The sequence below is a fragment of the Dermacentor andersoni genome, chromosome 2, assembly GCF_023375885.2.
Source record: "Dermacentor andersoni chromosome 2, qqDerAnde1_hic_scaffold, whole genome shotgun sequence".
In the NCBI taxonomy this organism is placed as follows: Eukaryota; Metazoa; Arthropoda; class Arachnida; order Ixodida; family Ixodidae; genus Dermacentor; species Dermacentor andersoni.
Window position 1 is genome coordinate 224,275,257 of NC_092815.1, and position 22,999 is coordinate 224,298,255.

General features: G+C 45.4%; 1 protein-coding gene and 1 long non-coding RNA gene across 4 annotated transcripts in view; both read right to left on the reverse strand.

Annotated features, from left to right (window-relative positions):
• LOC126539768 (motile sperm domain-containing protein 1-like) overlaps window positions 1-22,999 on the reverse strand; it is a 148,839-nt gene that overhangs the window by 59,314 nt on the left and 66,526 nt on the right. For all 3 annotated transcript variants that reach the window (XM_050186609.3, XM_050186610.3, XM_055075753.1), the window contains exon 4: window positions 11,489-11,652. In XM_050186609.3, coding sequence (XP_050042566.1) covers window positions 11,489-11,652 — 164 coding nt within the window. The remainder of the gene's footprint in view (window positions 1-11,488; window positions 11,653-22,999) is intronic.
• Window positions 15,716-21,062, reverse strand: LOC129387058 (uncharacterized). The gene is made up of 2 exons (XR_008614373.1): window positions 17,148-21,062; window positions 15,716-16,125 (listed from the first exon to the last, which is right to left on the reverse strand). It is a non-coding gene; the product is annotated as an uncharacterized lncRNA (long non-coding RNA).

The window sequence follows — 22,999 nt, forward strand, 5'->3', positions numbered from 1 at the left end:
ATTTTGGCTTCTGCCCTAAGGTACTCCCAAAAGGAATCTCTCTCACCACACTGTTGCTGTCACACGAGTACAACCTTTCTTCCCTCTTGCCTCTTCCGTCTTCCTCCAACTTTTCCGCCGCCTGCAATTCTCATTCCACCTGCAATTCTCATTCCACCACGTCGCCTCCAACACGCAACATTACCAAGATGATAGCCCTGTCCCTTACCCCCACACAAACGGACGATCTTCGTCATCTGCTCACATCTTATTTCGTCATTTTTTACCTTGACGGTCGGCCTTTGGGACAAACCTCCCTAGTTCAGCATCGCATACATACAGGCGATGCAGCGCCTATTCACAGATGGCCCTATTGTGTGTCACACGCTGAGCGCCAAGTAATACAACAGAAGTTTGATGAGATGCTTACCAAGGGCTTTATTGAACCATCGTCTAGCCCGTGGGCTTCTCCTGTTGTCTTGGTAAAAAAGGACAACACCTGGCGATTCTGCATTGATTACCGCCATCTAAACAAGATAACAAAAAAGGATGTCTATCCACTGCCACCCATAGACGACGCATTGGATTGTCTACAAGGTGCGACATATTTTTCATCGATAGACCTGTGCTCCGGTTACTGGCAGATTGCCGTCGATGCCATCGACCGTGAGAAGACCGCATTTGTTACGCTAGATGGCCTTTATCAGTTTCGAGTCTTTTTTTTTTTACCTGTTTTTTCTTTTAATTTGAAAATCTGAAGTGGGTGGGTCGACTTACAATTGAAACCAAAACTTGGCACCGCCAAAAAAGCGAGACCAACGAGAACGTAGTTACAATTTTATGTTTGCTGTATGGCACTACCCGTAGCTTTTCACTATCCCGTGCGTTTGTTCGCTTTTCAGAAGGATTTTCCAACATTTTTGAGAGTTTTACAGTGCACACAACACTCATGGAGGAGGGGTGTCGACAGTTGATGCACGTGCCGCTGTTCCATTCATGGCAGCACCCTTAGAATGGCAGCGCTTGTGGCATAGAGTTTCTCGCGATGTTACCTAGAGGGAAATCTGGCGCTGCTGCGCTGTGGTACGCAGGGGAATGCCGGTATATTGTGACTTCGGATTGGCATCGTTCTCGGACAGCCCAGACACTTTGAAGATGTGCCTGGCAACCACTGTTCCGTCTGTCATGGTGATTCATTTTCAACTAAACCAGCATGTAAGAAGCTGTTTTAGCTTTATTATAACACAAAACTTGTTTTTTTTTTAACTATGAGAAGTTGTTATTGCATGTACAATTATATGAAACGTAAGAAGTATCAGTGGGCCGCTAAAGTTAGAGGACAGACGACAAGGTTCGCGCTCGCTTTGGAACAGTTTGTTGTCTGTTCTTGCTTTTCTTCACCTGGGTATGCATTGTAGGTGAGTAAACTTCGTTGGAAGATGTAATATGGGTTAATGAAAACTTTTTATGAAGATTTTAATTTAAGAACGAGTTATTTGTGTAGCCATATCAACGTTTTAGACGAAGCCTCTTACAACATCAGCCAACACAAGCATCACAGACACATATATACTGTCATTCCCATGACGGCACAGCGCCTCTTAAGAAACTCCCATAGACGGTGGTGCCAGATTTCTCTCTAGGTGTTATAACGAGAAACTCTATGGCTTGCGGGGAGTGTCCATAGTTCATGGAAGAGCAGACACCCCTCACGTGTTTCTCTTTCCCTGTAGCTAGCTCTTAGTTTGACGCGCTCGACTTTACTGCCAGCTACATGCTACTTCCATGCTTTCTCAGTTGTCATGAGTGCTCCAGGCCCACTGAACATTTGGCGCACGTTAACAGCAGCATTCAAGAGGGCCGCCATTCTTTACGCTGAAGAAACAAATCACTGCGCAGCGGGCCGCAAGTGATGATGATGATGAGTGATGACTGCAGTGTAGCAAAATTTTCACCTGCGACGGCAAGTGAAGAATTTCCAGCGGGCCGAAGTCTGGATGCTTTCCAGAGCTGTAGGCCAAGCTTGCAGTGTACGGCGCTGAAATGCATGATTGGTCCCTGCCAGTGAAGTGCGACATGGTCATGAAACAAGCCCGGATCATTGCCTTTTAAGGACCTGCTGCACCGTGAGTACGAGTGGCTGGCAGCAGAAGACCGCGAACTTACACCAACCAGACCTGTCAAAAGAGCCTCCCTGAACTGTGTGTGGTTAGGTGCATTCAGCATGGGCTGCTGTTCCACAAGATGTCGTGGTGCGGTCGTTCGCCAAATGTGGAATTTCGCTAGACGACGCACTGTGGGACTGTAGCAGTGATGACGATGGCTGCACTAGTGAGGACAATGGCAGAAGTCCAGTGACCATGCCAGCTACCAATAACTTTTCGCTATCGAATGCACCCTTGGGTACGCTCTTCTTTTTTTTTCCCTGTCACACGCGATATGGGGGGGAGTTGACTTACATTCGAGCCGACTTACATTCGTGTAAATATGGTATGCTCGGTAAACATGGTGTAAATATGGTGTAAAAAATGGTAAATTTGGTAAATATGGTGTAAATATGCGTACGCAAGTCGCCTGCTTTCACACACTGAATGCAATTACTCCATTACAGAGCGCGAGTGCCTCGCACTTGTACGGGCAGTGAGCAAATTCTGGCCATACTTATACGGTCGACCTTTCACTGTTACCACGGACCATCATGCTCTCTGTTGGCTCTCGACACTTAAGGATCCAATGGGTCGTCTAGGTCACTGGGCACTACGTCTTCAAGAATTCCCCTACACAGTGTTCGGCAGGCTACACTCCTTACTCCTGACCCCAGTGATGCAACTGCTGGAATATTCACACTCCCTGCTTTCCACCACATCAGCGAGGAGCAAGCATGTGATACATCCTTGCGCGACCTTATCAGTCACCTCCGTTCTGACCCGTCAGACCCCTCGCTTAACTTGTTCCTCGTTTTGGACGGCATCTTATACCACCGAAATATGCGCACAGAAGGACATGGACTGCTGATAGTAATTCTTTCTCATCTCCGGGCAACTGTACTCGCGCAACTCCATGATGTCCCCATTGCTGGCAACCTACGTGTTTCCAGGACCTACGAATGTGTTCGGCGACAATTTTTCTGGCCTGGACTCTACCGTATCGTGCGACATTATGTCGCTGCTTGCGAACCCTGCCAACGTTGTAATAAGCCTGCTTTGCTTCCGGCTGGAACCCTCCAGCCAATTGATATACCCACCGAACCGTTTTATCGTGTTGGCCTCGATCTGTTGGGCCCTTTCCCTACCTCCAGAGCAGGAAACAAGTACATAGCTGTTGCAACAAATTATTCAACTCGCTATGCCATCACACAAGCCATCCAGACCAGTTGTGCTACTGACGTCGCAGACCTCCTGCTCCAAGACGTCATCTTACACCATGGAGCTCCTCGCCAGCTCCTCACAGACAGGGGCCACTACTTTTTATCTCGGGTTACTGAAGATCTTCTTCGCTCTTGTGGCATGAAACACAAGTTTACGACAGCATACCACCCTCAAATGAACGGTCTCATTGAACGCCTGAACCGAACACTTAAAGACACGCTTTCGATGTATGTCTCCTCAGATCATCGTGACTGGGACGCCACGCTTTCATTTGTGACGTTTGTGCACAACTCGGTATGTCACGACATCGCTCTCTACTCCTCCTTCAAACTTCTCTTAGGACATGACACGACATTGCCTTTCAACATGCTCCTGCAAACTGCTCTTGAGTCCCCATCTGAGTACACTCGCAACGCTATAGCTACAGCCACTCAGGCACGCCAGCTTGCCCACCGTCGCCTTTCTAAGTCGCAGGCAAGACAGAAGTCTCTTTATGACAACCATCATCGTGATGTCCAGTTCTCTGCCAGCGACCTTGTTCTCCTTTGGGCTCCTTCACAGCGTATAGGCCTATAGAAAAAACTGCTCTCCCGGTACTCTTGCCCTTACCGCGTCTTCCGACAGCTCAGTGATGTGACTTATGAAGTAGCTCCTGCCGATGCTTGCCTGTCGTCGATGTCAACCGACATCGTCCACGTGGGTCGTCCCAAGCCATATCATGTGGCCGTCATCTAGAAGGCGCCGGGTCAGCATTTTCGCTGCCGGGGGTTATGTCACGGTGCCACATGAGAGACAAAGACGACAATCACCAACAAGACGAAAGAGACGACATAGTGGGGCTAACCTAACGTTTGGCCATACTTGTTGTACCGGCCATATCTTCTGCAGAGTAAACACGGTCCCATTTACCCTTACATCTCTGCCCTTTTCATTTTCACCGAATGCGCGAGCTCATACTTTGAGTCTTGCAAAATTTGCAGCTTCATCTCAAACGACACAGATGCGCCAACATACAATGTTGGCGCAGCGTGCTTTTGCTCTCCTTGGCTTTTGCAATTGGCGTGCTGGCGGGATGCACTTCGCAATAAAACCCAAATCCCATGAGAGAGATCTTGTGCGCAACGGTGATGAGCAATGGCTTTGAGTGACGAAATGGGTGGTCACACGAACACAGCGCTTGTTCTTGTCATTCGATCGCTTGGTTCTGGAAATCTAGAATTCGTTGCTCGTCACTTGGAAGTGCTATGAGCGACTAGCCAATAGTATGAAGCTGGAGATGTACATCAGTCAAGCGCTACCGAATGTCGCACAAAACAAGCAAAGACTAAATTTTGATACACGCAAGGATAACCTACTGCAGGACCTTCAGAAATATCTTACACTGCTCCTTATAGTAAAACACAAACTTAAATTAATAAGGCAAGCATCATGCGAGTTTTGGCTCATATTTGCTGCCCTCATACCAGCAACACTGAGGAGATGTCACTCAAAGTCGTCACTCACATGCGGTACGACTTGTAGGCAACAAGCGAACACGACAGCCATCTCCATCGTGTTGCTTGTCGCCGTCACACACAAGATAGCTTGCGTGGGGTTTATACTCAATCACGGCAGGTACGAACTCACGCAGGCAATCTTTTTACACCGTCTCGGTTAAGTGGAATTTAGCAACACAAATTTCACGATTATTCTGCATGAAAAACGCCGCACAACAGACAGAATTTCGATTGTTTTATCTGATATGCGGTGAATAACATATTATTATATAGTTTTTTTTTTCCATAGCCCTAATGCATTAGTTGATACTCTGAAATCGTTACCGTGTGGGGTTCTCACCCATGCTCTTGTGACAAAGGAACGACAACACAGTAGTGCAAACAATCACAAGGGCATTTATTGCACCTTTCATAGATCAATGCCTGCTAGCCGAGTTGCTATGCACAAAACATGCCGATGAGCGCGGGACAAATCTAGGAATTCCGACTCACCGCGACCGGATAACGAGCAAATATGTTCGCCCCATGCTGAACAACAGTGCCTGGTCGTTCGCGCGTACGGTCACGCGAACGGTGGCGTGTTCGTACAAGGCCTTGCGAGACATTCTTGCAGAAGCATGGATCGGCGCATACGCGGAACGCTAGCAGATTAGGACTCGTGTTGTCACAGAAAAACGAGTGGTGGAGTAGAGTCAAAATAACTAGCTGCTTCACTGGACAGGAATACAGGCATTTTTATAACCGGTTGAAAGTTGAGTTCCACAGCAGCATTGCCAACAGAATAGGCTGAATGCAAGCCAAAATACTAACAAAAAGCACCATGGATGTACTGGAACAGAAACTGCGTTTAGTGCTTTTTTCACATGTAGTAGGAATGCACCATGCATTTTATGTAAAGATGTTGCATCGCAGGGCAACAGATACAGGGTGTCCCAACTATTGTGTCCCCACCCTGTTGGTGTCCCAACAGGATGTCCCAACTCCTCATAGCTGCTAGGCAGCTATGAGAATTTTTCTATTGAGCATAAAGCCACAGGCTCAGCTCCTGACTGCAGTGGCCACGATCCAACAGGGGTGCGAGGTGCTCATACTATACCAAAACCCCTTCTGCTTTAAATGCAAACTCCAGTTATTAGAACCACTAATAGATTTCGCAAGCAAGTTTATAAGGATTTACAGAAGGTTTTATGTGACTGTAGTCGTTACTCATTAAATAGCTCATCTCAGAAAGCTGCCCTACATTTGTACCACCGCTCGAGCTTGAAACTGCAGGACATTCTTGGCTCGTAGAGAAACACTGTTTGCACACTGCACACGATGAAAGCGCTTCTATTATTTTTGAAACATCAAAGGGACAGCATGAGTACTTCAAGTGTGCGTGCCAGGAAAACGGCTTGAGCTTTCCATTAACATATCAAAACTAGAAAAGGTGCAAAGATAAACTATGTGCTTCATCTTTAACAGATAAAGGCCCTACGACTCCCCTACAAACCTCTTAGCTGATGCAGGCCTTAAAACACTCTGTTAGGGCCAGAGAAGCCCATTTAAAATTCATCTACCAACTAATGCAGGCAGTTATAAGATAGACCAAGCTAAGTACAGTCAAACATGACTATATCGAACAATTTCTGAACACAGCATACTATGAATATATATAGCAAAATTTACGGTTACACTGAACAAAAATAACAGCAACTCCCAATATATTGAACATCAAGCGGCGCAAAAGTGTCCACAGAAGTTGGCCTTCCTTCGCAGTGGCGGGGAAACCCACAAACGTATCCTAAATGTGGTTTAGCCTGGCGGTGCGGCTCCATCCATTCACTCTCCCTACCGTGACTGCGCCATGTCGGGCAAGTCGGCGACACCCCCCTGCAAAACATAATCCTGGCCCGCCCACAGCACTTGCTCAGACAGCCAATCAGAGGCTCTTGTGCCCTTGTCGCGCAAGATGGTGGAAGTCCGAGTTTCTGTGCTGTGCTGCTTTTCTCATTCATTGTGCTACCGTCTTGTGGGCCTTCTCCCACGGTTTTGCCGTGATGGCTAGCATGAAGCGCACTGAGTTTGCCTTTTGCCGTGAACATAAATTGAGTTGAACGCAGTAAGAATTCGGAGGTCGCCGCAGCATACGAGATTCCGAGGTGCACTCTCAGCACAATCTAGAAGAAAAAGGGGGAGATTAAGGCTAAAGCGGACAAACGACCCAGTGCCCATGGTGCCCGATGCGTATTCACAGCCGTGACGTCGAGGCGGCCGTGTACAAGTGGTTCATCTGAAACTTCTTCAGATGTGCCAGCTTCCGCATGCCCGGTGATGACTCTGAAAATGCTTAAAGAGTGTGACGAAGCCGTCGCCGGTGTCACCAAAGTTTGGAGCGAGCTGTCACAATTTACGGAAGCTGTTGACAGATCAACGATCAAAAAGTTTGGGAGTATGGATGGTGGTGTCGCGACCATGGGAAAGCCCGAAAATAAAGACTACATTGCCGACATCGTACCGACCACAAGTGAGAAAAGCAACGACAATCCTTTGCCCACATCCTCCAAGGCTATAGGTGCACTTGCACTAGTCCAGCGCTCCTGCGCAAACATAGAAGGTTGCGGCTTCAGCTTCTCCAACTCTTTAGACAATGTGGAGAACAGCATGCTGTCGCAGGCAGCGAAGTTGCCCAAGCGGAGGAAGATACAGGAATATTTCATGCGAAACTAAGCTAGTTTCATCAATAAAGTGCTTTTATAAAGGGTATGTGCTTTTACGACGTCCAATTCTTTGGCAGCATTAAATCAAATTATGCCCTATATCAAACTGGTAGGCGCTTTTTTGCGAGTTCAATATAACCAGGTTCAGCTGTACATTATTTTGTCTACATCACGTCTTTTGAGAACAAAATGACCATTTACATTAAACCAGTACAGTGTTCACAATGACATGTTCAAGTTTTCACTTTTCCCACGTGCGGTCAAAGAATGGAATCTTCTGAACTTGGTTTCTTCTCCATCATTTTCATCGTTCATCAACGTACTAGAGACATCAAACACAGAAGATGCCAATCAACATGCCCCCATATCTTCACTATAATATTTGCTTACTACGCATAAAATTTCTACCACAACCTGATCACTTCTGCGTCGTTATCTGTAAAAGTTCTATAATTTTGATGGGTCATTTATTCGCTAGTTCTACATAAATTCTAGTAATATTATATTTGTTACTGAGTGATGTCATACTAACGAAAATTTTTGTATTTCACATCGTCATTGGTGTTTTTTCAGTACCTAAAATATTTTTTCCCCATTTTTGTATTTTACTGTACCATGTAGCATTAGCTTTCTTTTATTTTCTTTTTTTTTTTGTAGAACTGTCTAACTCATGCCCACCTGCTTTGGTCTCACTGAGACTGGCAGTATCACATATTGTTACGCGCGAAGGAGACCGTTTATAACCCTTACGGATGAAGGGGACCATTTACTTTAGGTCATGAAGGTGAGCGCAAGGGCGGCCAGCTGGTTGATCAACTCAGCGTCGTTCTCTTCTTCCTTCCCCCCCTCGGGACCGCAAGCACGTTCACCGTTCTTCGTTTTCTTCATGCGTAACCTTCCTCTCGTCGCAGACGAAGCCCGCCGGGCGAGTCAATCCATTTGTCGTGACGTGAACAATTTGAAGCGGGCGACATGGACCACTTGTGTCTTGGCAGCTCTTCTACCACTCGCCGTGAGGCGAGCTATGTTATACGTGACTTCCGTGAGTCTGTTAATAATAACATACAGTCCATCGTAGGTGGCCAAAAGCTTTTGGCATAACCTGCATTTCCGTACTGGAGTCCACAGCCAGACTAAATCACCAGGGCGATAGGTTACCGGACGGTGGCGAATGTCGTAGCGTGCTTTTGATCTGTCCTGCGATGCCAAAGTGCGCAAACGAGCAATACGACGAGCTTCTTTGGCAAGGCAGAGAGTCTCGGCGACAGTGGGATTTTCATGACTACAGAAAGGGAAAAGTGTCGATTGTGTACCGGGGTGGCCGTGCGTACAGCAGGAAGAAAGGGCTATAGCCGGTAGTCTCGTGCTTCGCGGTGTTGAACGCGTACGTGATAAAAGGCAGTACGTCATCCCAGTTCTTGTGGTCGGATGAAACATACATAGCATGTTTACAATTGTTCGGTTGGTACGCTCCGTAAGCCCATTCGTTTGTGGATGGTATGGTGTCGAGTGACGCAAGTGGGAAACACACAAACGAAGCAGCTCCTCTATGACGTCCGCTGTGAATTGTCGTCCACGGTCGCTGATGACCACGCGAGGCGGACCATGTCGCAGGATGACATATTGCAGCAGGAATGTTGAAACGTCAGTGGCAGTTGCGGAGGGCACGGCCGCCGTCTCGCAGTAGCGTGTGAGGTAGTCGACGCAAACAACTATCCAACGGTTTCCCTTGGCTGATTTTGGGAATGGGCCTACGAAGTCAATTCCCACTTGTTGGAAAGGCGTGCTTGGAGGTGGGATCAGCTGCAAGAGACCAGCTGGAGCAGTAGATGGCCGTTTGTGGCACTGACACTGCATGCAGCTGGCCACATACGTCTCAACAGACTGTCGCATTCCAGGCCAATAAAAGCGTTCCTGAATCCGGTAGAGCGTCCTCGCCGAACCTAGATGGCCAGACGTAGGGTCGTCGTGCATAGCACTCAGAATCGCTGTGCGAAGGCTCTCCGGTACCACTAGGAGAAAACGTGCGCCAGTGCTGGAAAAGTTCTTCTTATACAGGAGTCCATCACGTACACAGAAATAGTTTGCTGTCATCGAGGCGGTCGTAGCGGTAAAGAGCGGTGTTAATTTATCGTCTTTTCGCTGTTCGGTTTTGAAGCAGTGGAAGTCTGGAAAACGCGGCGACACAGAAGCCACGAGGTGATCGAAGTCGTTGGCGTCACAGTCCGTAGTGCTAAGTGGCATACGCGAGAGGCAGCCCGCATCAACGTGTCGTCGACCGCTCTTATAAGAGACGGTGAAGCTGTATTCTTGCAGTCGGAGCGCCCAGCGCGCAAGGCGGCCAGAAGGGTCACGAAGATTCACAAGCCAACACAACGAGTGGTGGTCGGTGACCACAGTAAAGGGGCATCCATACAGGTAAGAACGAAACCGCTGAACCACAAATATTACCGCGAGGCATTCTTGTTCCGTGACAGTGTAATTCTGCTCGGGCCTACTTAATGAATGGCTGGCATATGCGATCACGTGTTCGCGGTCACCGTAGCGTTGAACTAGGACGGCACCAATACCTATGCCACTGGCATCCGTATGGAGTTCCGTCAGAGCTGAAGGACTGAAGTGCTGAAGAACCGGTCGTGACGTCAGCAGAAACTTCAACTGACGAAAAGAAGAGTCGCACTCCGGAGTCCACTCAAAGGGGGTGTCCTTTCGTAGCAGGCATGTCAACGGATACGCGACGTCGGCGAATTTAGGAATAAATCGGCGGAAATAGGAACAAAGCCCCAGAAATCTACGGAGCTCCTTGACAGAGCACGGTGCACTGAACGCTTCAACGGCTACTGTCTTCTGGGGTTCAGGGCGGATCCATCCTTGTCGACGAGGTGCCCAAGCACAAGGGTTTGGCGGTCTCCGAAGTGGCATTTCTTAGAGTTTAAAACAAGACCAGCGTTTCTGATGCAGTTCAGGACAATATCCAGACGCGAGTTGTGTTCGCTGAAGGTGCGGCCAAAGATGACGACGTCGTCGAGGTAGCACATGCAGATGTTCCACTTCAAGCCACGTAAAACAGTGTCCATAAATCTCTCGAAAGTTGCCGGAGCATTGCACAATCCAAATGGCATCACATTAAATTCGAAGAGCCCGTCAGGGGTTACAAAGGCAGTCTTCTCCTTGTCGTCAGGATGCATCGGAATTTGCCAATAGCTGGATTGTAAATCTACTGAGGAAAAGTAAGAGGCGGAATGAAGGCAGTCTATTGCGTCATCAATACGTGGGAGTGGGTACACGTTCTTTTTTGTTAAAGTATTCAAACGGCGATAGTCGACGCAGAATTTCCAAGATCCATCTTTTTTTTTTAACAAGAATCACTGGAGCTGCCCACGGACTAGCTGACTCTTGTAAGACTCCCTTTTTCATCATTTCGTGCACTTGTGCATCATTTCGTGCACTTCGATGAAGCTGCGGCAGCGACGGTTCCGCTGTTGTGAGCGGTACCCCGCACCTCCACCACTTTGTTACGCGCGAAGCAGACCGTTTATAACCCTTACGGATGAAGGGGACCGTTTACTTTAAGTCGCGAAGGTGAGCGCAAGAGCGGCCAGCTGGTTGATCAACTCAGCGTCATTCTCTTCCTTCCCACACTCGGGACCGCAAGCACGTTCACCGTTCTTCGTTTTCTTCATGCGTAACAATATAAATAGAAATTTTAGAAATTTAAAAAAAATGTGAGGCACTAAAACCCACTGTTGCAATCCAAAGTAAGTCTTCCAACTACAACAAAAGCTGCAGAAAGGCTAAGTGTTTCTGGCTAAGTAGGCTCAATGGCATGCTTTTCAAAGGGCCCTCATTTAGCATACCTAATGCAGACCTATGTAGCGGTTATTGTGATGGTGCCTAAGATTACCGCTTGCGCTCTCGGAAAAAAATGCCAGCAGGCAGAGCTCACCAGTGGTCGCTGAGAGAGGCTCGTCCCCCCGGCTGCGTGCTGGCCGCAGGGTGGCTGGGATGTCCCTGTGTCCGTGCAGACGACCCCCTTCCTCCCGCATAATGATGCGCAGGTGGTCGCGACGGCCTACATTTGCCTCCAATGCCTCCCGGTGGCGCACCACTCTGCAAGCAACAACTTGTAGCAATCAACTATATGAAGAGATTTATTTGGTTTACTTGATTGACCGATCAAAATTAACCTCCAGCAGGACACAGGGTATTGGAGACAGGGTGTTGAACCGAAAAGCTTTTGGGTTTGCGTTCAGTTTCAGGCTTCTGTATATTTTCCAGTTCAATTCAGGTTCAGCTTCGGAGCAAAAATATAATGGTTAGAACCAGTTCAAACAGGTTTACCTGTTCGGCATTAAGGAGAATGAAAAGATAACATTTTTCAGCCTCAACCAAGAAAATATTTGAGCGAGAGATAGTTTCTTTCTACTGATGTATGTCTGGCATCCTTAATTACAGTTGCCAACCTTTTTTTGAACATGTTGCTAAATGAAGACAAAAACATAACTAAATTGTTGTTAAATTTCCTCTAAAATTGTAAAATTGTTGCTAAAATCGTTCAGAGGATTTAACATAATGTAGGCATCTTTGGAGCACTATAACATAAGCTAACGTGCCATAACACCTCTTCTGAAACGTTTCACGTTTGCCTAGTGTCCAGGCAGGTGGGGAATAAAGAGTGAATTTACAAACAGGGAGTAGAGGACCTCTTATTTTACTAATGCACTTGAAAAACTATGCAAGATGACAGCTGAAATGCTGTGTTTACCTTCAGATTTTAAGATTACAGATTCAACACGGTAAAAAAAAAACAAAAGGCACAGGTCACGTGACTATCCTATCATGAAGACACTTTTATTCTATGTTATGCCAACAAGCTATCTGGTTCCCGGCTCTCATGAAAGGAGAACAAATGATGCCATGCTTCTCGGTCGTATGCTGTTGACACGGCAATAATAGGTGGCGTACAAAAGATGGTGGCACAGCGCACTTCCGGCTCCCTGCAATATGTCTGCCATATCGCGAGAGAGTTTCGCTTTTGGCTTCTGCGCCTGTAGTTCCTTCGCAAAATAATGTGGTGCATGGTTGTGAACGGCACCAGCTTCCTCGCGTATGCCTCGCAAGAAGGAGTGACGGAAACAATGGGTTGCTGTGATACGTCAGCAAGCAGAAGATGGTGACAGCTCGAGGCTCAGCTCCAAAGCTTTTGTGAGCAGTAAAATGTAAGCATTTTGTCTAACAGCACGCTGCTGTTTCAGAATTTCTTCTCTTGTTGCATGGTAATCGAGCCACGATAGCGAAGTCAACTATGTGCCACAGCTGAATTCTGGCACAACAATGTCAGCACAACCTGGCCGCTTTGGATTCTTAAAATGTTCGTCTAGGTGCAAGCAAACTTTCGACATTGCAATCGCATCACAGTTGAAATGGTAAATGCTTTTCTTCTGTTCCTTTAGTCACAATCATTGTGCTTGCATTGCTAGGCCTTGCTGCCACGACCTTTAGCGGCCTGTCACTCATGCAGCGGTGCTCACAAATACTGTGTGCATAAGACACTAAACAAATGAATTACAATTAATTCAGTCATCTTCTCCTTAACTGTATCGAACCTATATCTTGCTTGGCAGCCGCGCAACAACACCGTAGCTGTTTGCACATATCCTGCAGGCCTGCATTTCAGCTGAGTAGCCACAAGTCAGGCTATGCCAGCATGTGCTGCTGCTTGTTAGTTTGGACACCACCACCTATTACATGATGTTCATACACGTCAAATACTAAGTTTTCACCCTCGGAGCCACCTCAAAGTGTCGTCCAATACTGATTTCTCAAAAAAACTTGAGGACCGGAGGCGGTGTGCATTCAGATTCGCTTCAACGAGCCCAGCCCCTCTGATATGTGTGCTTTCCAGCTGTTCTGACATCTGTTCTGTCCTATTATTCACATGCTGAGTTGTAAGTTTCACCATAACTTACTTCACTAATTCTTGATAATTAAATTTACTGTTATGCTTGTGAATGTCTGCCAATCTAATAGCCCTGTCACACTGGGTGTTTTAATGTCATTAGAAGCGAATGGCATTTGGTGCAACAACTGCTATTTGCTTGCAGAGGTGCTACACTCGAAAAATTAATGTCATTCGGTGGCGATACCTGGCGACTAAAGTAGAACCTAGCGACAAAAGTAGAACAAGGTAGGTATAAAGTGCTTGCAAAACCAATCCATTTATTTAAAATAGCTGTGGGACATCGCTTCACTGAAAAAAAACATTATTTCAATGAGTATAAAAAAACTTGTTCAATTTCAGACTGTGTGGCCAGTGCAAGCCAATACAAGGCTTAGCCAGCTTAGTAGCCAATAAATTGAGAACAAACAAAATGGCTGACATGGCGACACTGGACAATGATGCTCAGTTGCAGCAGGTGTAGTTACTGCGTACTTTGCATTACGAGCAAAGCGTAATAATCAGAGGAGACGATTACACCTTCAAACAGACACACAAGCAAGACACAGTGATGAAACTGAGCAGCGTATTCAAGCAAACTCATTCGATGTTGTGGCTGTGATGGCTATTTCCTCCACTGTTCACCGAGAGCATTGGACATTTCAAATGAATGAGCATTGGTTTGAAGACACTGTGCCAAACCTTGGAGAAAATCACTTCAAACAAGCTTTCCGTGTGACACCATCTACATTCAGATATTTGGTGGAATCCTGCAGATCTGTCTTGGAGTGCCAAACCACACAACTTAAAAAGCCAATCTCCGTGGAGGAGCTAGTGGCAGTGGGATCATACAGATTGCGTTCCAGCGCAGAGGACAGAACCATAACACAAACCTTGACATCGGTCATTCAACTGTGAACATGCTGTGCAGAGAATTCTGTGAGGCCGTAACTGATCAGCTAGGGAAGTGGCTTCATATGAACTGCTGCCAAGAAATGACAGAGCACATGAGGCGAGTTTTTTGCTCTAGTGGCTTTCCTCAGTGTGCTGGCGCTCTTGACGTCTGCCACGTTTGTGTGTCGCCACCGAAGGAGAACACCATGGATTACAACTATAAAGGATGGTAAGCAGTACAAAAGTTTTCTTTTAACTTTTATAACGTCATTTCACTAACACAGATTGGGCCTTGTGTCTGTTGTTTGGGAAATATTAAACTTTTTATGGGCGTCTTATTATCCATATTTATCTAGATAAAATTGCGTATGAAATTGAAAGCTTATAACAATTTTTCATGGTCTTTCATTCTTGTTTGTTATCTAAGTTTCATAAATTTGACTTGCGAGAGGTAACTTCTTTACATTTCTTGTAGAGCGTATTTTGTAGCATAGTTCGTGTTAGCATGGCACAAAACTATTGCTACTTGCTAGCGTTGGCCTCTTCAGCAGCAGTATGAGCACAAGTGACTTGTACCATTTGGTCAGGAAATTACAATGCAGAATAGACTGAAGTGAAAGTGCAGCGCATAATTGTATGTATGTATTGCTTTCTGTGCAGGTACAGCATCATACTTTTGGCGGTGTTAGATCACATGTACTGCTTTAGATCACATGTACTTCCAGGCAGGTGCCACGACACCAATGTGCATGCAAGCGCAAGACTGTCTGCGTTAGTTGAAGGCGCATACTTGTCATTGCCCGTGGCTGTGATTGAGGGTGTTGAGGTGAAGCCAATTATTCTGTGTGACCAGGCATTTCCACTTACTACCAACCTCCTGAAGCCATTCCCAAATGCCGTGCCTGACACACACGAAGCTGCTTTCAACTATAATTTATCAAGGGCAGCAAAATGCATTCCAAAGATTGAAAGCTCACTTTAGGTTTATTATGAAGAGAATGGAGTGCACCTTGCCCAATGCAAAGCATGAAATCAGGGAATCACATATTTTACATAATATTTGTGAAGACCTCAGACACACTGTGGTACAGCAGTGGGAACATGAAGCCACTGCATCTGATGCTCTGCAGGAGCAACCGTCGCACACTACCACTGCATCCACTGCGATAGGTTGTGAAGTCAGAGCTGCCCTTGTGCAGTATTTATGAAAACAGGCGCAACAAAACACAAAATGAACTCAAACGTGACAGTAGGAAGCATACTTGTTATCTTTTTAAAAATTTTTTTTTAGTATGCCTTAAGAATTGCTTGGTGTCAGTTGAGGAGGTCACTTGAAGTAAATACAGAAAATAGAAAACAGTTTATTTGTGAATAGCACTATGTTCCTGCTATTTTTTCTAGAACTGCAACTAAACGTACTTCACGCTCAGCAGTAGTAGCCGCAGCTCCTTCTCTTTCGGCCACTCTATGCTGAAACAAAGCTGCCCCTGCTCTTCAACTACTTGGGACAACAGCAATTACTATGAACGCTGCCTTTTCTTCAGGGTTTGTTTGTTAGCTCTCTTGTTAGCATTGGCGCTTGTGAGCACTCCCCACTGTTGGATGTGTTCAACAACGGTGACGGTTTGTCGCTGGTGGTGGCCGAGCCTTGTGTTGTGGATGAAGTTTCAGAGTCCACAAGACTCCCGTCACCAACCGAGGTATCATTCTCAGAGCCAAAGTCGTTTCCAGAATCCATGCCCCCTGATGAGCTGAAAAAAAATTAATACAATAAAAATGCAATTCATTGTTCAATAATTTCATATGGATAAACCGATGCAGGTGAAACATTTCACAGATACTGAAAAAACTCTATTAAGCAGTAGAAAGTTTTAGAATAGGGGCCCCAAATGTTTTGGGGCCCCAAAGAAATAGCGTCGAAGCCACTGCGCATGCACAAGATGCAAACTGCATTTGGGTTTTGCGTTGGGAATGCTATTTCACCGATTTAGCAGGAGCCCAAATAGCGGCCCCAAAAGCTTTGCGTCAGCAAACATGGCGGCGCCCATCGAAGCGACGGCTCTAACCTAGCACTAAACTGGGTTCGATTCGTGGTAACGCGTGAAGTTTGCACGCTAGAAGTGACTGTGGTTATCGCTTTCTCTCAACTAGCGTATGTTATGAAGATTGATTCATTAGACGCTGCTGATTCCGAATTCGACTGTGCATATTATGGCTCGTAGGCCTAACACGATTAAGCCTGGCTGGTGAAGGCACGTAAAGTTGGTTTGCTCAAAACTAAGCCCAACTAATTGTTTGCTGCTTACAGAATAACCTCTAAATTGTAATTAAACACGAATACACGCAAGTCAAAATTACTATTCCTATCATAAAATGGTATATTTTATTTAATTATTTCTAATAGCTTTTCTTTGATGCCGTAGTGGCGCTGTCAGCACAAGACGCTATCTGCAAACGTAATACCCTATTCTAAAACTCTTTATTCCTGCGTGCCCCAACGCTAACACCCGCAAAGCTCTTTGGGGCCCCAAACTATTGGGGCCCCTATTCTAAAACTCTCTATTTATATTTATGACGCTGCAAATGTTACAAATATTGTTTTGTGGCATGTTTGTTTAAAGTCCGTTGCGCAGACAATAGCAACGGAAGGGCCTTGAAGAAAAATGTGAGTTTTGTTTAGCGCCAAATTGTGATATCAAAATTTTACATACTTAAAGACATTACTGCTGCAAAAATGTATTTGAAAAAATTGTACAATACGTATTGAACTTACCCGTTCCACTGTGCTGCTGCTATTGCATGCACTCTGATGCAGCAGGCTGTTGTCAACACTTGAAGGAACTTGTTCAGCTCCCAATAAAATGGCCACGTTATCTAGCCACACCCAGTGCCTTTTTTTTTTTGTTGATATCTCTGCAACAGAAATAAAGCACAGTTATGTTTCAACTGCATTGTCAGTTATCAAGCTCATATGTTTGTACCATGGGTTCACAGAACTGACAGTAAAGAACACACCCGAATGAGGTACCATATATGAACAGCATATGTAAATTTGCGCTCTGAAGGTCAAGGTAGCGAAAAGCTGTCGTTACTTGAAATTAGCTGTTCCCTCACATGCACTGAGATACTCGCTTACAGATGCTTTTTTTTTTTCTATTCTCCTATTTGGAAATCAAGTCATCACAGCACGAATAATACCAGTCACACGGGGCATTTTCAATCTCGAGTGGACCCGACCGAGTGCGCCACCCGCATTTATCTATACGCCCCGAATGACTGGTGTGTGACATCTCAAAGCTACCTCAGCAGCCGAATTTTATATGCCTGCTGGTCCAGTATGCTAAAACAAGATACATAATGCATTCGATTAAGGTATGCACTGCGTGATAGAAAAAAAAAGTGCACCGCGTCTATTAACACTTTCGACAAAATGAAGTGATGATACTGGTGTCCGTACTATACACAATCTGCGATGCAATAGCCCACAATAAGCCTACACTGGCCTCCAGGCTAGAAAACAACCTGCAACGCTACTTTGCCTAATACATTCTCCTTATTTGCACAGCGTAGAAAATAAAAATTGGACTTGCCTGTATTTGTTTCCTAAGTTCTCAATCTTCTTCTTCGTCTCTTTTATTGTCTTGTCAATGCCGGCTTTATGGAGTCCGTCCACAATGTGCGCATAAACTTTTAGGTTTCTTTTCGCTAACGCAGGTCCTGTAGATATTCCTCCCAAATTCAAATAAGTGCAAAAGTTTCCGCCCAATTCCAGTGTGCTCATCTCACTGTCATTGCTCGTCCCACTGCTGGTGCTGATGCCTGATCAACCAACATGTGCGACCAGACACCCGAGTGTTTACAATATGGCCAACGAGCAGAGTGGCGGTGGCGGCGACGGTAACCAGACGCTGCTGAGCTGAAGAGTAACATTTTGCGACAGCCATCGGTACAGATTTTTTTCTCTTTAAAGTAACAAGTACATCAAAACATGCAAAAGTAATTATTTCTTAACGTATACGGCTTGCAATTTGCAAACACTCTGTCTTGTTTTACTTTGTTTCTGAAATTGAGAGTATTCTTTAACTACAAAGGAATAGCACCAACGAAGACAATCACGAGCGGGAGAACGACACAGGACAAGCACCAACTTCATCTATCTTTAGTCACTGAAAAATCAGCAAATACAGTTCAACCTCGCAATAACGAGGTCGGCAGGGACTGCTCAAAAATTCGCTTTCGTGAGAATTTCGATGTTGCGAAATGAGACAGCACAGATAGGTAATGTGTCGCAGAACGAAAATTTACTGTCGAAATTTCGTTAGCCTACTTTGGAAAGCTTGCTCAAGGATATAGGACCGCATTGCCAACAGTACAAAGTGCACAGCATGTGTCGATCAGCAGAGGCAGCACTGCCCTGGAGCAGTGTTCTCCGTCAATTGCTTTCTGAGATTTGATCACTTTTGCAAGATTTTGCAGAACTCGGTGCCGAACACAGAGCAACAGCGCTCCACACATGCAGAAACATTTATCCAGCACGCCCTGTTACCCATAGGCCCGGATGCTTCCAGTGCCGAGCGCAAAAGCGATGGCATCTCGCATACCCAAAAGAAGTGGATCGAGATTATGTCCCCTTGGCGCAAATTTATGCCGGCGCCGAATCCTCACGCAATGCCTGTCCGGTGGCACAAAAACCAGCATTCTCGAAGCAAGGAATGCGTACTCCCAGATGATCACTCAATCACAGCGCGATGCACGGCAATGTTGCGACCGTCATCTCAAGTGCCTTAAACGATTGCACGTCTGTGGGACAGGAATCTGCTTATTTTTGGTGCATTTTTCTCCCTACGCACCACACTAGGCGTGCAAAAACCGTCGTCACATATCGGTATCAACACGTGTGCGGCTTCAAACGGGCATCAATGAACAAGATGGCGGCGATGACGTGTTTCCGATGACGCGCTTCCGGTGCTTGGTTGTTTTTGTAAACAAAACTAGCGGCGCCCACACAAGCATAATGTGGTGGTATTTTACGCAATTTTAGTGGAAAGCAATAGCATGTAAGCACATTTTTGAGCCTGCTAGCCTTGCGCTAGTGGTAATATGCTGGGTTGCATTCCAGCGAATTTCGCTGATGCGGGATTCTAGTATAGCAACATTTCGTTGCCGACAGGTACGAAATGCATTGAATCCTATGGGCGTCGCTGGGGATACGAAAATATTTCGTTGCCACAAGAATTTGGTAGCCCCAGGATTTTGTTATTGCGGGCTTCAACTGTTATGCATACGGAAAATCACAGACGTGCGCACAAGGACCACAATGTATCATCTGTCAAAGCATTCAAGATATGACATTTCGCTTTTAAAGAGGGTCACAGAAGTATCACTAACACGTCTGTGATCTTCCTTATATTTGCTGATTTTTCAGTGAATAAAGATAGATGAAGGTGGTGCTTGTCCTGTGCCGTTCTCCCGCTCGCGATTGTCTCAGTTGGCTCTGTTCCTTTCTAGTTCAAGTATGCACAATCTAGTCCAAATGAATGTTGTTCTGAACCATATTGAGAGTATACATTCACTCCGAGTGCGAAGCCAAACGAGTTTCTCGAACTCGTTCGATTGCAGAAGTCATTCGGTACTAAAGGCATTAAATATCACTGTGTAGCAGCTGAATAATGTCATTTGATGCTAATGCCATTCGATTCGAATGACATTAAAATGCCCAGTGTGGCAGGGGTATAACACACATTATGAAACTGCAGGACTTGCACTATGAAAACTCATTTCAATGGGTGTCACTAAAAAAACAAACAAAAAAAAACAGAATTTACATTTCGTGAGCACAACATGAAGCTTCTATGCCTCGCCGTACTGTATATTTAAGCACATACTCCGCCACTGCATATAACCCACACCCCCAATTACCATAGCCTGGAAAGAAAGAAACAAAAGAAAAAAGAAATCTGCATGCATAACCTGTGGAAACAACTGTTTTAGGCTTGTAGCACAGCTCAGGACGAGCAAAAAAGGAAGGAGGTAGGGATAATCAAAGGGAGCGGAAAACAGGGTGAGCGCTAACTTCCAACTGATGGTTTATTTCGTGACCCAAGACTACTTATACATTCGCAAACCATGTGACATCAAGAGAAACCAAAGAAAACCAAGCAACAAAACCGATAGTAACCAAGTGGCAACATATTCAGACAGCCTGTGGCTGCAGTCGGAGATACGCCAATTCATTGCTTGATAATGATAATGAGGGTGAGCTTACACATGCATGGCCCAGACCAATGATAGCCTTTGCTTCGATGATTTCTCTTGTGAGCTGATTAAGACTGCGACCAAGAATGACGCATTCCTCTAAGACAGGTTCGCAACCACACGTTTTGCAGTGCTGCGCAAGAAACCCCCCAGCTGTAATACAATTCTTGGCATTGTAACCATGCTCACGCAGCCTGTCATTCAGACATCAGCATGACATGAATGACATGACATGACATGCCATGAATGACATGACATGAATGCGTCATTCTTGGTCGCAGTCGTAATCAGCTCACAAGAGAAATCATCGAAGCAAAGGCTATCATTGGTCTGGGCGATGCATGTGTAAGCTCACCCTCATTATCATTATCAAGCAATGAATTGGCGTATCTCCGACTGCAGCCACAGGCTGTCTGAATATGTTGCCACTTGGTTACTATTGGTTTTGTTGCTTGGTTTTCTTTGGTTTCTCTTGATGTCACATGGTTTGCGAATGTATAAGTAGTCTTGGGTCACGAAATAAACCATCAGTTGGAAGTTAGCGCTCACCCTGTTTTCCGCTCCCTTTGATTATCCCTACCTCCTTCCTTTTTTGCTCGTCCTGAGCTGCGCTACAAGCCTAAAACAGTCATGACATACCAACTCGTCCAAACTGCCACGCCTGTGGAAATAACTGCATACAACAATGCTGACATCTTTGCAAAAACAGTCACCATAAGCGGATGCATGACTCGTTCACATCGTATCTGCAGCCAACAGCACTTTTCCACGATGCTGATAAAGCTGAATTCACACAATGAACTGGCTTCTATGGCCTGCCTTCTCGTGTTTGTTTAAAAATAGGTTTTGCATCAGTACATGACTGTAACAAGCATTTAAATCTTTCCCTACTGCACCCATTGGGTGTCATCAGTTTGAAACGCCCCTTTCAGGACCTTCTACACCACTCACAAACACACTTCCCCGTCAGACATGAAGGAGGAGAACTATATTTTTGTTTTCTAAGCAGTTCACTTTTTTCTCGTTTGGCGGTGATTTCTTTTTTTCTTAATTGTGGGGTTTTACGTGCCAAAACCATGATCTGATTACGAGGTGCACCATAGTGGGAGGGAACTCTGGAATAATCTAGACCACCTGTGGTTCTTTGACATAAACCGAAATCTAAGTACACAGGTGTTTTCGCATTTCGCCCTCATCGAAATGCAGCCGCCGTGGCCAGGATTCAATCCCGCGACCTCGTGCATATTCGCATATAACCCTAAGCCCAGCATTACAGTCAAATTTAAACAATTTTTGGTGCGAGTTATACACAGATGCAGTATATGGCCTTCGTGAATGCAGACCTCCATTGCTACATCATGGTCACGGAGCCCACACATCATACAGCAATTTTGGTCTCTTTTTTGTGGCTTTTGAGGAGCATTCCAAAAAGTAAATTTCGAAGAACTGTCCTAACTTCGATGTCACTAAATATGCAGCCAATTGCTCTATCATGATGTTTAAAAGTATCACCGGCTGCTAAATAGAAAATTTGTTGCTAAACAGACAAGAAGTCGCAAGATATAGCGACAAAATTGCTAAAATGGCAACAGTGCCTTTAACATTATGAAAGAAACTGAATTGGCAAATGAAAACACGCTTAATAGCTGCACCTGTAAGCTGCCTCACAGCTGCATGTACCTTGCTCTCATTGAGGTTGACAGGCCAGTGAGGGACCAATATGGTGGGCATCGTACAGAAAAGGTGGCTGGCAAACTCTTTTGCCTTCGGGCGCCAGGTGAGCAAATATTTTGGCAAATGTTACTGTAGTAAAAGCTTGATTCTTTTTGTACTGCCGTGCCCAAGACAAATGTGTTCTTTGCTTCAAAACTATAGAGTGAACATCTTAATGCTGAAATTGGAAAATAACTGTTGACACCACTGCTATCAGAAATGAAAATAAGTGTTCAGATGAGTCGGTAGCGGGTGTTCACTCCAAACTAGATCTTTTAGGACAGCTTGAAAGTCGTATGTCAACCACTGAGGAAAAGTGCATGCATGTGCATGTGCAAGTAGTACCTGATAACCGTAGAAGCTGGGTTCGTTTGCTGGTAACAAAATTAGCATTTAGACAAAGAAACCAAACAAAGCGGTCATGATACAGAAGTAATCTAGAGTGTCTAAGGTGTGTCCTAAGGTATAAAGCAATGTTCTAGGCCATCTTGAACTAGAGTTAGAGTGCATTAACATTGCCTGAAAAAAAAAATGCGATCTTGACATGTCAAACATACGCCTAAAAATAAATTTTCAATAAAATATTATGATTCAATTGGGCTTAGAGCACATGCATTTATCTTTCCGGTAAAGAAAGAACAATTACAAATCTAAAAT